The 15,487-nt window shown below is 39.9% G+C and overlaps 2 protein-coding genes across 2 annotated transcripts in view; both read right to left on the minus strand.

The window, feature by feature from the left end:
• LOC100755709 (zinc finger protein 501-like) overlaps positions 1-13,442 on the minus strand; it is a 93,400-nt gene extending 79,958 nt beyond the window's left edge. The window contains exons 1-2 of the mRNA XM_035449509.1: positions 13,431-13,442; positions 12,527-12,643 (exon numbers count right to left, since the gene is read on the minus strand). Of these exons, the coding sequence (XP_035305400.1) occupies positions 12,527-12,556 (30 nt within the window). The 5' untranslated portion in view covers positions 12,557-12,643; positions 13,431-13,442. The remainder of the gene's footprint in view (positions 1-12,526; positions 12,644-13,430) is intronic.
• On the minus strand, positions 5,263-12,641 carry LOC100771943 (zinc finger protein 665). The gene is made up of 3 exons (XM_035449508.1): positions 12,527-12,641; positions 10,574-10,700; positions 5,263-8,463 (listed from the first exon to the last, which is right to left on the minus strand). The coding sequence occupies exons 1-3, from the start codon at positions 12,554-12,556 to the stop codon at positions 6,992-6,994; spliced, it is 1,629 nt and encodes a 542-aa protein (XP_035305399.1). The 5' UTR covers positions 12,557-12,641; the 3' UTR covers positions 5,263-6,991.
• Positions 13,443-15,487: the final 2,045 nt, after the last annotated feature.

Raw genomic sequence — 15,487 nt, forward strand, 5'->3', positions numbered from 1 at the left:
GCCCCGCGAGCGCGGACACCGCGGATCCCGAGGGCTCAGGTCCCCGAGTCCCCAACCGGGTCCACCTCACCCCCTATCCAAACACACTGCTCCCCGAGTCCAACAGGGAATGGAGGAATTTTCGGTTCCTGCAGTCTGGTTCTTGTCAGAGCTTCTTCCCGGCCCCGCCCTCTATGCCAGGATTCGGCTTCCTGAAAACCAACAAACAACCTTGGCATCATTTTCATAATGACTTTCCTTGGGCACACTGGTTGCACTGATGTGGAAGCTGCCCAACTCCTCAAACACAGGAAATCAATCAAAAGAAATCAAACCAAACAATCCCCAAACCTAGTGGAGCATAGTCTGCTGGCACCAATTTAATTTCAACACTCACATGCAGAGAAATGTTTAAATTAGTTGTTACTAAACCTGTCTGCGTAGTGAGTTTCTGATGAGCAAACAGCTATGTAAGAAGTCCTCCACCCTAATAAATGAGAATTAAACAACAACAAAAAACTCAGACAAACAAAACACGCGCGTACACACACACACACACACACACACACACACACACACACACACACACAAATACAAAAAACAAGCAAAAAACCCCGAGCAAACAAGAAAGAAATGGCCACAAATGCCTTTAAGAAAATGGCCCAAACAGGCTCATCCTAACTCCTGGAGGGAATATAAACATATGAAGTGCATATGAAGAAATCCAGTCAGAATTTGCAGATATCCGTAGGGTGAATGACCATATATATACTTACCTCCAAAGATAAAGTATAAAATAATGTTTAACATTTACATAATAATCCATTTAAGGCAGGAAATTCTAGGTTGAGAAGGAAAGAATGTGAGTGATTCATATTATTTTACTTTATGATTATTCACAAAAGACGTGGTAAATTTTCATATTTGGTCTTTGTGAAATATTTTAGGATTCATGGAATAGGAAGAACATGCTTCAGTACAAGGTACATTAGAAGCCACAGTCCTACATCTAACATTATACCCAATATGGAAAAACAGAAGGAGTCTGGATGCCTCAGAACAGATATGAGTGTCCACTCTTTGCAAATTAACTCAGCACAGGGTATCAGCTGTTGCTGAGAAAAGAGAAAAATGTCGATTTAAAATCAATAATGGATGTAAGACAGTAACATATCCCAACTGTTAGTAACTAAAAACTTACTATCAGTAGTTACAAATATTCTATGGGAAAGTCCTTTTCTGATCATCTTTGAAGTCAGCCATGAAAACCATGTTCTAGATGGTTGGTGATTTTCATATCAACAAGGTAAGAGTGAGAAATGGCAGACCTCTAGGACCAGCATAGTGTGTAAGAAATACCTTAGATCCCTATTGATAGCGCTCAAAGTGTGATAGGAATTGTGTACATTTCTGACGGACTCAGATGTGGACTCTGTGTGACACAACACCAATCTCCCAGGCACAGTGTCCCTACACTCATAGAGCACAGGACAGTGAAAGCTACCAGAATTGATCAGCAATATACAAGTCACCATGACAGTGATTATCTCCAGCTCAACAATGGTCAAGAAGCAGAAGAATCTGGGTTCCTTTTAAATTTTTTTTATGTGATTTTCTTTTTTGGATTTTTGAGACAATGTCTCTCTATTATGTAGCTCTGCATATCCTGGCACACACACTGTAGACCAGGGTGCCTTGAACTCACAGAGATCCCCCTGCCTGTGTCTCCTGAGTACTGGTATTAAAGGTGTGTGCCATCACACCCAGCATTTTTTATTTTCTTTAAAACAAATCAAAACCCTTTGTTTTTGGAAAATATAATTTATGGATAGAGTGTTGACTATTACTTGTCCGTAAATAAAACCATTTCTAAAGTAAAAAAAAAAAAATTTAAAAAATATCTTGCCTGGAAGTGGTAATGAATAAAAGTATCTCTTTTCCTCTCAGGATTTGGCTGTACTCTGTGAGATTTGAGATTCATTCACACACAGCTAGTATGTATGAAGAAATATATCCCAGGAACCATAAGAAACAGCAAGGAAGAATTCTGATCACTCACAGACAGCAGAGTGCTGCCATCCCAGTGCAGAGAATTTATGTTCAAAGCCCTGAAAGCAAGATCTTTGCATTTCCACAACTCTTGCAATAAGTACACTCACAGTGCTGAAGGCAACACTCTCCAAAAAAACCAAAAGTGTTTGGCCATATGTACATGGGCATAGATTTTTTCATGAACCAAAGGGAGATGTTTCTGATGTAGGTGTGTGATCATAATTATTCAAATGGTGCTTTCTAAATGTGTTTTAATGGATAGTGAGTTGCAAAAACAATGTGGCCTGACATGCCCTCACAGCAAGCTTACTGAGATTGCCTGGGTGTAAATTCTCACAAAGTAACTCAACCTATGAAGACTGATTTCTGAATGCTGTGTTTACATTCTTGATTGCTGACATCTCAGATGGAAAATTAAAGGGCAGTAAAAATAAGCTTATTAAATGTTAATCTTCCATCCACACTGGAGCACACAATAAAGTATGCTTTTCTGAGGTAATAAAATCTGTATTGTTTCTTGATGTGATTTCTATCTCACATAGAAATGGCCTGACTGTCTCAGTGTTTGTCTCTTTTTCTCTTTTTGTTTTTCACCATCTGACCACCATGGGACAACAACTAACGACCCCCTGAAGTTTGACTCTAGAACACTGGGGAAGACATTTGGGACCAAGCAAACAGCCAGTCCCTGGACATCAAGAAGAAAAATTGACAAAATTCTGTCCCGAGAGGACAACATTTAATGTTGGCTGGCCTCGGGATGGTTCTTTTAATCTTGAGATTATTTTACAGGTAAGACCCCAACCAGGTTTGTCTAAGATGGGGATATCTAAGAGAATCCAAAAAAAAGAGCAAAAAATAATAAAAATTTAAAGAGGATCAAAAAAAAAAAGTCGTAAAAATGTCAGAGAAGAATGTAAACTGTTTACTACGGGCTCTCATATCTATAACAGTAATACAGGTTAAAATTTTTTACCACACCAGGTTAATTCTGTTTAAAAGTTTTAAAAATTAATTCTGCATACTTGTTAAAAAGTTCTGTGTTTTCTGGTATAAAGATAAATTTTATTATAAGGCAAAACAAAAATATTTTAAATTATTTTGCTGTCTAATGCTAACAACAGCCAGTCATTTATGGACATAGCTCAGAATTTATCTCTGAGCTCTAGTCATTAAATCTGGGTTATCAGGAATTCAGATATCTTTTTAATAAAGATAATATTAAAACTGTTTCATGGTTAAATCTGTCAAAAAGTTAAAACTAGTAACACTGGGAATTGACAACATAAATTTAATAGTCATCCCAGATGATAATAATTTTAAACACATCAAGGGTGCCTTATTTTTTATATTCTTACAAAAAGGCAGGGTTTCTCTGTGGCTTTGGAGGCTGTCCTGAAACTAGCTCTTATACACCAGGCTGGTCTCGAACTCACAGAGATCCACCTGCCTCTGCCTCCCGAGTGCTGGGATTAATGGCATACACCACCAATGCCCGGCTTAAAAAAGACCTTAAAAGATTTTTACTTGTTCAAATTTATAAGGTTATAAGATATTCATGCTTCTGTTATATTATTAATATTTATGCTTAAAAGAGCTAAAATTTAAGATCATAGCCATAAATTCCATATGTTAGTAAAGAATTGAGCTGTTTATTTCTTGTGGTACATTAAGACAATGACCTAAGTTTAAAAGCAACTACCTGCTGTTCAGTCACAAGCTCAAGGTATTTAGATTTACTTTGTCATCTAAATATAAACTTAAAGGGCTTTTCATCAGGCCAAAGGCACCTCTGTTCAATCTATACCTGACTCTCTGGACAGAAGAGAAATGTACAAACTTCTAACCCAAATCTATAGTTTTTGCTAGAACTCAATGACATAAATATATTTCTGCCGTTCTACAAACACCCAATATCTGCTTTTTTCTGCAATGTAGATTTCAATACAGACTGATAATGATAAAATGTCTACAACTTCTATGTCCTATTATGTAATAAAGTTCATATAGGCTTCAGAGGATCAAAAGTCATAAATGTTGGGTCCACTTCTTCCAGATAAAAAAGGACTCCAGATGAGTACAACTTTTGCTATCCCATGTATTTGTTCCTGAGGATGAGATTTTCTCCCTGGTCTTGGAACCCCTGTCCTTCTTGATCATAAAAATATGGGTCTAAGAGTTCTAATAAGATATATAAGTTTTAACTTCCCAGTTTAAACATGTCTCAACACATTTCCACTTCTGGCAGACAAATATCAGTTGCTGACTACAGCCTGCTCCTAAAGCCTGCGAGCCCTAGAGTTGCTGTGGATGTAACCAGTCCAGCTGATATGGACACCCCCTATCTCTGCAACAGAGTCTGCCAACCAAAAGCTCCTGATGGATTCACCATTGCCTAACTTCCCTTTTATTTGCTTTTGACTAGCATTTCAGCCTTCTTGGGTGCCTAACTTCATTCAAAAGTCAGCAGAAAATAGCATAGGAAAGAATACATTGCCCATTTTCATGGTTAAAATGCTAAGTCAAAAAGAACTCCCTTACATGGGGGAAACCCTTGTCCATTACCCATGCCCTAGTTATTACCCAGCCATTCAGGCTCTTAAACAACAAGAAGGACCATAAGATTTGGGATTAAAACCTCACAAAAAGAAATGGGGGAAATGAAAGATTTTAGTTTGCTGAGAGAAAAGTTTTCCCACGGGCCAGCACAAAGAAGTAGGCTCCAACCAGAGGGCAGACCCAATCCTTTTTGGGTCACACCTGGCCAACAGACAATTGGGAACTCTCCAGGGTACATTCTGTAGTTTTTCCTTTGTAGAAAAGCAGGTCACACCTGGGTGACCATTCAATCATGAGATCATACTTTGTAATCAATCACTTTGTGCCCCTTGCCCATATGCCAATCTGCAGTTTTTTCCTATATAAGGAGCTTGCACCCCATGCTGGGGTATGCAGCTTTCCCGGTATTGCTGACACCTGAATCTCAATTCCTAAGATCATTGAAAAACATGTTTTCATTGATCTTAGGATCCCTGTGAAAGGTTGTTTTAATTCCAAGTAGTCATGGAGCTCAGGTTGAGAACTGCTATGCTATAATCAAGTTCCTCTTTGCAACAAATTTGGAGAATCAATTAGTGAGTTCGGCACATGGTTATGAAATACAATTCCTGGGGAGTTGCAACGTGCGTATTCATCTAATCACCCCATCTGCAAACTGTAAACACAATGAAGTTCAACATTTTGAACCAAAGAGCTTTATTGGAATTGATTTCAGATACATGGGGAAGCAGTTGCTTACCAGAGCATAAGGGACTCCAACACAGTTGCTACCACAGCATTTAACACCAGAATGTGACATAGCTTAAGAATAATGCACACCTGGAGGATAGGGCACACCTGCAGGCACAGCTTTAAGTGAAAGAGAATCCTATCTTAATGTTCAAAATCTTCTAAGGATAATGACTTCTCTCAGTTTCTTCATGTGAGGTAAGTGTTGGGTTTGGAGATTTCTTGAAGCTCTTTTGAGTGCTGTATTTCCTGCTAAAATCATCTGTCCTTCAGAATGGATCCCTCTGTCCCCAGGACACTTACACAACACCACATACTTCAGGTGGCAGCATTTCTTCTTCATCATCAAGTATTTGAAGTTGAACAAATAAAGTTTTAATGAAAATTCTCTCTATAATATTTCAAAATAACTTAAAGTCTTTCACAATTTTTTCATGCTTATAATAGTTGTCTAGTGTGGAGTCCCAAGAGTCTAAGAATATAGCTTGTTTAAGGACATACCAATTTCTTCCCAGGGAAACTTTTCTCCCCAAAATGAATTTTCACAAGTTCTTAGCCCTGAAAAGCAGTGAAAGACTTTTGCGTGTATATCACATTTCAAACGACCCACTCCTATATGAATATTTGGACGTGATATCAGAATGATTTTTAAACAAAATGTTACTTATGTTGGCTATTATGGTGGTTTGAATATGTATAGCCCCCAAGGGCTCATGTTGAATGCTTCACCCATAGGGAATGGCACTATTAGGAGGAATACCATTGTTTACGTAGGTGTGGCATTGTAATTAGTATGTCACCATCAAGGCAGTTCTCCTATGTGTTCAAGCCACAACTAGCACACAGTTCACGTCCTGCTTCCCGAGGATCGAAATGTAGTCCATGTCTCAGCTACTTTTCTAGCACAGTGTCTGCCTGCATGTCAGTGTTTCCCACCATGACGATAATGGACTAAATTTCAGATTTAATTTTCTTCTGAAAGGAAATTAAATGTTTTCCTTTTAAAGCATTGCACTGGTCAAGGTGTCTCTTCAGAGCAGTAAAACAAAAACTAAGATAAAGATACTTGTAAGGTTTCTCCCCAAATGAATTTTCTAATGTATTCTAAGATGATTTGGGAGTCAGATGCTGGGTTGAAAACCTGATAGTTCCGAGACGTCAAGAACCAACGAAATTGCCCTCTTTTCTTGCCAGAGACCCTGCAAGAGAGTGCCTCTTCAACAATCTCAAACCAGAAGACCTCAAAGGCTCAAGTTACTCCCTACTCCTTCCTGTGTGTCTATCAGTATTCATACTCATTAGTACTCACTATGGCTACTTCAAGCCAATAGTCCTGGGTCCACACGCTTAAGCATGGTTAATATTCTTCCAATTCGGGTCTGAAAGTATGCTCAAATATTCCAAAACCTATTCTAAGATTTCAAAACACCAGTAAAGCATTTCACAAGCTTGCTGCATTTCTAAATTTTATCTAATACGCGTTTTCTCTGATGAGTTCTAAGATGGCATTTCCTGGCAAATGATTTGTTACATTCACAACCTTGGTAATGTTACTCTCCTGTGTGGACTCTCCAATGAGTTTTAAGATTGTCTTTCATTGATAAAGATTCGTCACATTCATTACATTTTGTGGTTTCTCTCCTGTGTGGATTCTATGATGAATTCTCAGTTCCTATGTCCTGTTAAAGGATTTGTCACATCCACTAAATTTGTAAGGTTTCTCTCTTATGTGGACTCTCTGATGAGCTGTATAATTGGATTTGTCAGTAAAATACTTGTCACATTCACTGCATTTGTAAGGTTTCTCTCCTGTGTGGATTCTCTGATGAGTTCTAAGATAGTCTTTCATGGAAAATGATTTGTCACATACATGACATTTGTAAGGTTTCTCTCCTGTGTGGATTCTCTGATGATTTCTAAAAGAGTCTTTCCTGGAAAATGATCTGTCACATTCACTACATTTGTAAGGTTTCTCTCCTGTGTGGACTCTCTGATGAGCTGTATGATTGGATTTGTCAGTAAAATACTTGTCACATTCACTGCATTTGTAAGGTTTCTCTCCTGTGTGGATTCTCTGATGATTTTTAAGATTGTCTTTCATGGAAAATGATTTGTCACATTCACCGCATTTGTAAGGTTTCTCTCCTGTGTGGATTCTCTGATGATTTCTAAGATAGTCTTTCCTGGAAAATGATTTATCACATTGAATACATTTGTAAGGTTTCTCTCCTGTGTGGATTCTCTGATGATTTCTAAGATAGTCTTTCCTGGAAAATGACTTTTCACATTGACTACATTTGTAAGGTTTCTCTCCTGTGTGGATGCCCTGAGTTCTAAGAATGCCGTCTGTGATTAAGGGTTTGTTACAGTATTTGTAAGGTTTCACTCTTTTGTGGGTTCTCTGATGAACTCTAAGATTAGATTTCACGTTAAAAGCCTTTTCACATTCACTACATTTGTAAGGTTTCTCTCCTGTGTGGATCCTGAAATGTCTTTGAAACATTGATAAATAATAAAAGCACTTACCACATTCAGTACATTTGTAGGGATTTTCTCTACAACAGATTTTGTAATGTACATTAAGTTGTGAAAAATTCAGGAATGATTTATTACATTTTGTACACTTATAGGGTTTCTCTCTAGTATGGGATCTCTGATGTGTAATAAGGCTTGAGTTAGTCTTGAAATGTTTTCCACATTGAAGGCATTGATGTGGATGCTTTCTGCAATCAGTTTCTTTCAGTTTGATTTCTGTATTAGACTCAAAAGATGAATCATATTTTGTAGTTTTGTAGACTTCCCTTCCTGTGTGAATTCTTTGATTTTTGCTAATAATGGAACCCACATACAAAAAGTTTCCACAGTCTTTATATTTGCTAGGTTCTTCCTCAGCATTCCCAATTTTGTGTCTGTTGAGGTTTAAGGTTTCATCAGAGGCACCTCTGTAGTTACAAAATGTGTAATTGTTGTAATTTTCAGCAGTATCACTTATATCATAAGGTGAATATTGGCAGGATTCATGAATCACTTTGCCAGGCTCATTACATGTATTAGTCTTCTCTTGAATATATTCATGACCATGGATACAATAGTTTGTGCCTTGGTGCAAGACATTCTCATGTTTACCACATATGCGATGGTTCTCTGAAAAATTAGTACAATTGTGAATCATAACAATTAATATGTAACAGTATCATTACCTGATATTTTTTAGGTTTCCAAGACATGTGAACTGGTAACTTTCAGGGATAACACTGTTAACAGAGGACTTTTCTGTTTCACAATCAATACATGGATGCTCCTAAGAATCTCAATTTGGAACTTGGGCCCCTGTGTCAGGCCCGACTTCTGATTGCCCACTCTGGGATCTCCTGGCCTGGGGAATACAGGGAGGATGACTCACCCCCAGAGGAACAAGCAACCTCAAGTCTGCTAACATTGCTTTTCTAGTCCTGCTCCTGCCCACTGGGAGAGGGAGTGCCTCAGACACACCTATACCCACTGTGAGACCCATTAGAGTATTGGACCTTCTTGTGCCCATCAGAAGAGAATCTTGGACCTGCACCCACAAGAGGAGGAAGAGACCCCAACTGCACCAACTGGAAGAAGGGATGAGAAGACAATAATGTAAGAGCACATCCAACAATAGAAAAAACAATATGATGCTACCAGAGTCTAAGGGCTCCACACTAGCAAGATCTGAATATCCCAACACAGAAGAAGACGAACATGAGACTGGTCAAACCCACAGAATAGGTTGACGTGAAAAAGGGGGAGCTAATGGAGCCCAGACCGATAGCTGGGAAACCAGCACAGGACAGATGCAGAACCCGCAAACGTGGAGGTCAGTGAGGAGGCCTCGGCAATCTATGGGACCTCTGGTAGTACATCAGTATTTATCCCTAGCATAGGAATGGACTTTGGGAGCCCATTCCACATAGAGGGATGCTGTCTCATCCTAGACACAAGGGGGAGGGCCTAAGCCATGCTCCAAATGATGAGACAGACATTGAAGATCCAACATGGAAGGCCTCACCCTCCCTGGGGAGCAGAAAGGGCATTGAATAGGGGTTGAGTGGGGGGCAGGGGAATAGCTGAGGGAGAGGGAACTGGGTTTACAAGTAAAACAAGCTTTTTTCTAATTTAAATAAGAAAAATACTAAGAAAAAAACATTAAAAAAAGAATCTCCAATCAGATCTACAGCAAATCACAGGGACAAATACTAGCCTACTTATTCTCTTTTTCAATTTTTTTCCATTGATTCGACATCCTTCTACAGTTTCCCTTCCTTACTCTCGTTGTGTTCCTTCTCCCTGACTCCCCTATGGGCCCCCATCAAACCCTCCTCTGTATGTGTTGAAAAGAGGCAGGCCTCGCATGGCTGTCAACAAAGCATGGCATATTGAGTTGAGGTATATCTCAGTTCCTCCCTTTGTATTAAGGCTGTGAGAAGCAACCAACTCCGAGGAATAGATGCCCAATAGCAAGCCAAAGCATTAGGGAAAGTCATTGATCACACTGCTAGGAGTCCCACAAGAAGACCAAAGTAAACAACTGTCATGCATATGTAGAGGACCTAGTGTATTCTGGTGTATACTCTTTTCATTCTTATCACAGTGTTTACTGTCCTTTGCAGCTAGTAAGATGCATAGGTATTTGGGAAGGAAAGAACATGAGAAAGAAGCTCTAGGAAGGATGATATAAAGAATGATTCCCTATATCATCTGTTTTTGAGATAGAATCATACAAAATGAATTCATAACCCAGATTTGCATGGAGATAACCATTTACTCTGATTTCAAGCTCCAATGGTGTGCCAGTATTAAATATAGCAAACCTACCTCAAAAATGAATTACTAGACAAAACCACATTCTCATAACCAACAGCCCTTCTTCTAAAACCTATTCAATTTTAACAGAAATAGGTGGAGAGCAAAATCAAGTAACAATTTTAAAACTCTGTAATTTTAATAAGTCCTACAGTACATTTTCATGCTCTAACAAGTTAATATTGTTTGAACTTTGAAATGGTTTTTGTATTTTAGATAGGAGGGCTACAGAGATCACATAGAATAAAGCATTCTTTACTCTTCTAGAGAACACAAAAAATGTAAATGAAGCAACATTAAAAACTTATGTTGGTAACTAATATTTCCCTCATTTCTGGCATTTTCTAGTTTCAGTTTACTGACACACAAAGTAGGAAAACAAAAAAAGAATGAATATGGAATTCTATGAGAAGAGACCTCTTACCCACAAAAAGTAGATTGCTGTAATTCTCCAACATTACATCCGTGTACAACGCCCTCTGAACACAGTCTAGACATTCCCATTCCTCCTGGGAGAGGTCCACAGACACATCCCTGAACGATAACAGACCCTGCAATGAAAAATTACCTAATTACCATGCACTGCTTCACAAAATGATTTCTTGAGTAAAAGAGACATCATGAATTAGAGAGATGTTTGTGACATAGATGATGGATGACAATTTTGAAAGGATACAAGTTTTGAAAGAGTCCAGCACTGATACTCTTTCGAAGAAAATTCATAGGAAGATATACTACACTGCTTACATCCATTGGGTCTCTCTCCTCCATGAATACTCTGATAATTTCTAAGAGGTGAGTAGTATAAAATATTTGTCACAATCACTAAATTGGAAAAATTTGTCTGTAGCTTTCAGTCTATAATGTCTTCTAGTCCTTGAAAATATCGTTTGATTCCCAGCACAATCATGGCACTAAAAAACAGGATTTAATCTCAGATGCTTGAGATTCAATGCTACACCTTGTAGGCAAGAGTCCCACAGAGTACACATACTTTCTGGCAAACATATGGGAACATATAGAATAAAATTTAATTTTAATGGACATGGATGAATTAAATTCAGTTTTTTTTTGAGACCAAGGAGCACAAAACCACTGCACATACCCAATGCTCCAAACAACACACAGAATCAAATACTTTGTGAAGCTATAACATGAGGAATAATTACAACCATGAAGTATGTGATTGCTCATGAGATTCACTGAAAGGAAAATTTAAACCTCTTAATTTCAAAAATATTGGTCAGTTCATTATCTGAGCTAATTCATCTGACAGGATTTTAGCATAGCTAGGTGTCATTTATGATTACTCCTTTATTTCCATTGAAAAAAAGTAGAATATACAGTGTTATATAATGTCACAATTTTGCACCAGCCTGAAGACATGACTGAGAGGTGAAAGTCACTTGCTGTTCCTCCAGAGAAACCAACCAATTCTCTCTGAACACATGGCAATAACTACAATGTTTGACTTCAATGCCAAGTGTCTGGTGCTGACCTCAAGATTCCAGGAGCATAAAAAGGGACTCATATACTTACTCTATGAATACACTCCACATCACTGTGTGACATCATGAGGCAAAAAGAGAAACCAGAATACTGCAAACTTCATCTCCTCACAGACAGAGCAAAATTCTAGCAAGAGAAGTCACATATTGCTTCCATCATCTGTGCTCCCTGGGTCCTAAAAGCTTTACCATTAGGGTTCAAGACAGTGAGTCTTTTCTAATTCTACTTTCTATAAATTCCTCAGTGATGTCAGTGAGAAGGTACATGTACTGCTCTGTCCATGCTCATAAGTCTGTTTCTGGAAAACTGAACATTCCAGAAATGCAACTGTGTGGCACATGAGACCATACTTCCTCACTATGAAAAAGGAACACAAGTCCATTTTATGTAGAAAATGGCCATTGATAAATTTCTTGAGTTTCATTTACAATAGCCTATGTTTTAGACTCCAAGTCTAAAGTGTATTGTAATTCATAGCCTCATAGCATAAACCCAAGAGAAAATACAATGTGTTTCTCAGTTACATAGTTAAAAGATTTAAACACATAACCTTTAATACAAAAAAAAAGAAAAAAAAAAAAAAAACGAGCCAGGCAGTGGTGGTGCACAACTTTATTCTGAGCACTCAGGAGGCACAGGCAGGCAGTTCTCTGTGAGTTTGAGACCAGCCTGTCTACAAGAGCCAGTTCCAGGCAGCCTACAAAGCCACAGAGAAACCCTGATTCAAAGAAAAAAAAAAAGAAAAAAAGACAGATGAATAAGGCAAAAGTAAACCCTTTGAATAACATAGCCAGTGGAAGACAATTAAAAGTTTAAATGTTTTCAATAATAAAGACAATTTTCAGAGAAATTTGAACATGACACTGACCTGGGGAGCATTTGCCACAGAAGCTTCCATTGTTCTTGTTGCTCCTCTCTAAGTTTCTCAGAGAAAAATACTGCAATTCTTGTTGATATTTAACATCCTATTATCAATAATAGAAATCTGAAAAAAAAATACTCTGTTATGGTCAATGCCACACCATACAGAAAAGTCCCCTCAAAGCCAAAATCATACCAGAAATCTTGTGAACATTTCTACCGCCAGGAGAAAATAGAAGGATGCATATAGAGTGACGGAAGAGAGCTCTAGAATTACCACCATGGCATAGATAGCCTGTTTGCAAACAACAGACAAAGCAAATGCTCTACTAAATTACTATAAGAATTATTTTATGACAACCTTATGGTCTGCCAACCTTAAGGTAAGTGAAGACTAAAATAAAGCAACACACAGTAATGCCCACTTCGTGGCATCTGAAACCCACCATCAATGGAAAGACGCCAACAACACAACACTGAGAGCTGTGTCTGAGGACAAAGCGGTGGAAACTGGGCAGCTCTGGCTGCGCCCCTGGCCGCTAAGAGAACTCGCCATGGGCAACAGGTCTAGGGGGAGAGGTCCCTGGGGAGGAGGGCGAGCAAAAGAGCAAAGGGCGTCTCGGATGGGGACGGGAGAGACGGAGACCCCAGACAGAGAGCGGTCAGAGAGCAAACCAGGAGCCAGAGAGACCGGGACAGACGGACACTTTTAAGGGGTGCGCCCGGCGCCCGGGGCAGCACCCAGCTCGTGGGGTGGAAACGAGCGCACCTGGCCGCAGGGGACGAGCTGAGCCGCCGCCTCCTCCACCCCACGGGCAGCCGGCGGGAGCTGACGGGGTCCTTGTGAGCAGCTCGGGAGCACAGCCCGCTCCTCCCTCCCTCCCGGGTCCCAGCCCCGCAGCTCCTCTGACCTGGGAGCTTCCAGGGCCGCCGGGCTGCGGTTCCCGCCACTGCGCTGCTGACTGCTGACTTTCCCAGGCCGCCCCGCGAGCGCGGACACCGCGGATCCCGAGGGCTCAGGTCCCCGCGGACCCGCCGCGTCCTCCGCACCCGGCTCTGCAGCGCGCGGGTCCCCGGGTCCAACCGGGAATGGAGGGACTTCCGGTCACTTCAGCGGGGCTCCTTGGAGACCGCGCCTCCCGGCCCCGCCCTCTGCGCCCCGCTTCCGCTCACGAGTCTCCTCTAAGCCCGCCTACCGTGGGATCATTTTCCCAATGATCAGGCACACTTTGTGGACAGTCTTGTTTGCTGCCCACTCGGCAACAGAAATGAAATTAAACCCCAAACCTAGCGAAGCGTGGCGTGCTGGCACCTCTGTAATCTCACCACTCACGAACATTTAACTCTGATATTTGCATCCAGCCTTGAAAGCATAGGTTGTTTCTGATGAGCAACAGCTATATAAGGAGCCCCCCATTTCAAAAATAAGAAACTAGCAATCAACAACAATGCAACGGCCACCAAGGAAGTTGAGAAAATGCCACATGAAAGCTTTATTCTAACTCCTGAAGGGAATGCAAACTGCTACGAATGGAGAAACCAAATCTGGGTTTGCAGATGTCCCGTGGTGAATGATAATATATATTTGCCTCTAAAGATGGGATATTAAAAATAATAACTCTTTAACATGTACCGATTAATCCATATAAGGCAACAAGTTACAGGAAGGAAGAAATACGATTAATTGAATATATTCACAAAACGTAAATATATGGTAACCTTTCATATATGGTCATTGTGAAAGATTTCAGGATTCATGGAATAGGAAGAACATGCTTCAGTACAAGGTACATTAGAAGCCACAATTCTATATCTAACATTATACACAATGTGGAAAAATGGAAGGAGTCTGGACACCTCAGAACAGATATGAGCACGCCCAATTTGCAAATTAACTCAGCACAGGGTGTGAGTTGTTGCTGAGAGAAGAGAAAAGTTCCAATTGAAAAGCATTAATGCATTAAGACAGCAATTTATCCCAAACTGTTAGTAACTAAAAACTTAATATCAATAGTTAGCAATATCTTATGGGAAAGTCCTTTTTGATCATCTTTGAAGTCAGCCATAAAACCCATATTCTAAATCACTTGGTGATTTTCATAACAACAAGATAAGAGTGAGAAAAGGGTAGACATCTAGGACCAGCATACTGCACAAGAAATGTCTTAGATACCCTATTGATCGCATTCAAGTACGAAAGCTATTGCGTACATTGGTGGGGGAGAAGAGTTGTCAGTGACCTCACTCAGATGTAGACCCCGTGTGACAGAAAACCAACCTCCCAGACACAGTGTGTCCCTACCCTGCCAGAGCACAGGACCATGAGAGCTACCAGAATTGATCAGCAATAGGCTTGTCAGCACCATCGTGCTTTCCCTCTGTAGCTTCTTTGTAACCAGTATCCTACATTGACCCTCAGTACTACAAATGCCTGCTGATGCATTTTGTTACTTACAGAAAAGTTTCTGCATAGGAAAATGTAAAAGGGGCAATTAAAAAATATATAGATATAGGAAGCTAATTTCTAAATAGGACTACAAATGAACAGGGCAAAAACAAGAATGGACTAATAAGACTGCCTGCAATACAAATCTTGCCTGGAACATAAGCAATGGTGGAGAAGCAACCTTAAACGCCCCTCCTCTATAATGAGATTGACGAATACCTTAAATGCTGTCATTAAAACCTTCATCTAGTAGCTGATGGAATCAGAAGCAGAGATTCAAATTTAAGCACAGGGCCAAAATACTGGAATCCAGTTATAGATACAGAGGATTGATGAGCAAAGAGGTCAAGGCCATGCTGGGGAAAAACATCCAAACAGCTTACATGACCAAGTGAGAGTATACTGACCCAGACTTACAGCTGGAGAACCAGCCTAAAAGCAAAGCAGGCCCCCTGATGTCAAAAGAGCTTCAAGAAATCTCCAAACCCAAAAGGATTCAATGTGCTTAAGTCACATGAAGAA

The sequence above is a fragment of the Cricetulus griseus genome, chromosome 9 (genome assembly GCF_003668045.3).
Source record: "Cricetulus griseus strain 17A/GY chromosome 9, alternate assembly CriGri-PICRH-1.0, whole genome shotgun sequence".
Lineage (NCBI taxonomy): Eukaryota > Metazoa > Chordata > Mammalia > Rodentia > Cricetidae > Cricetulus > Cricetulus griseus.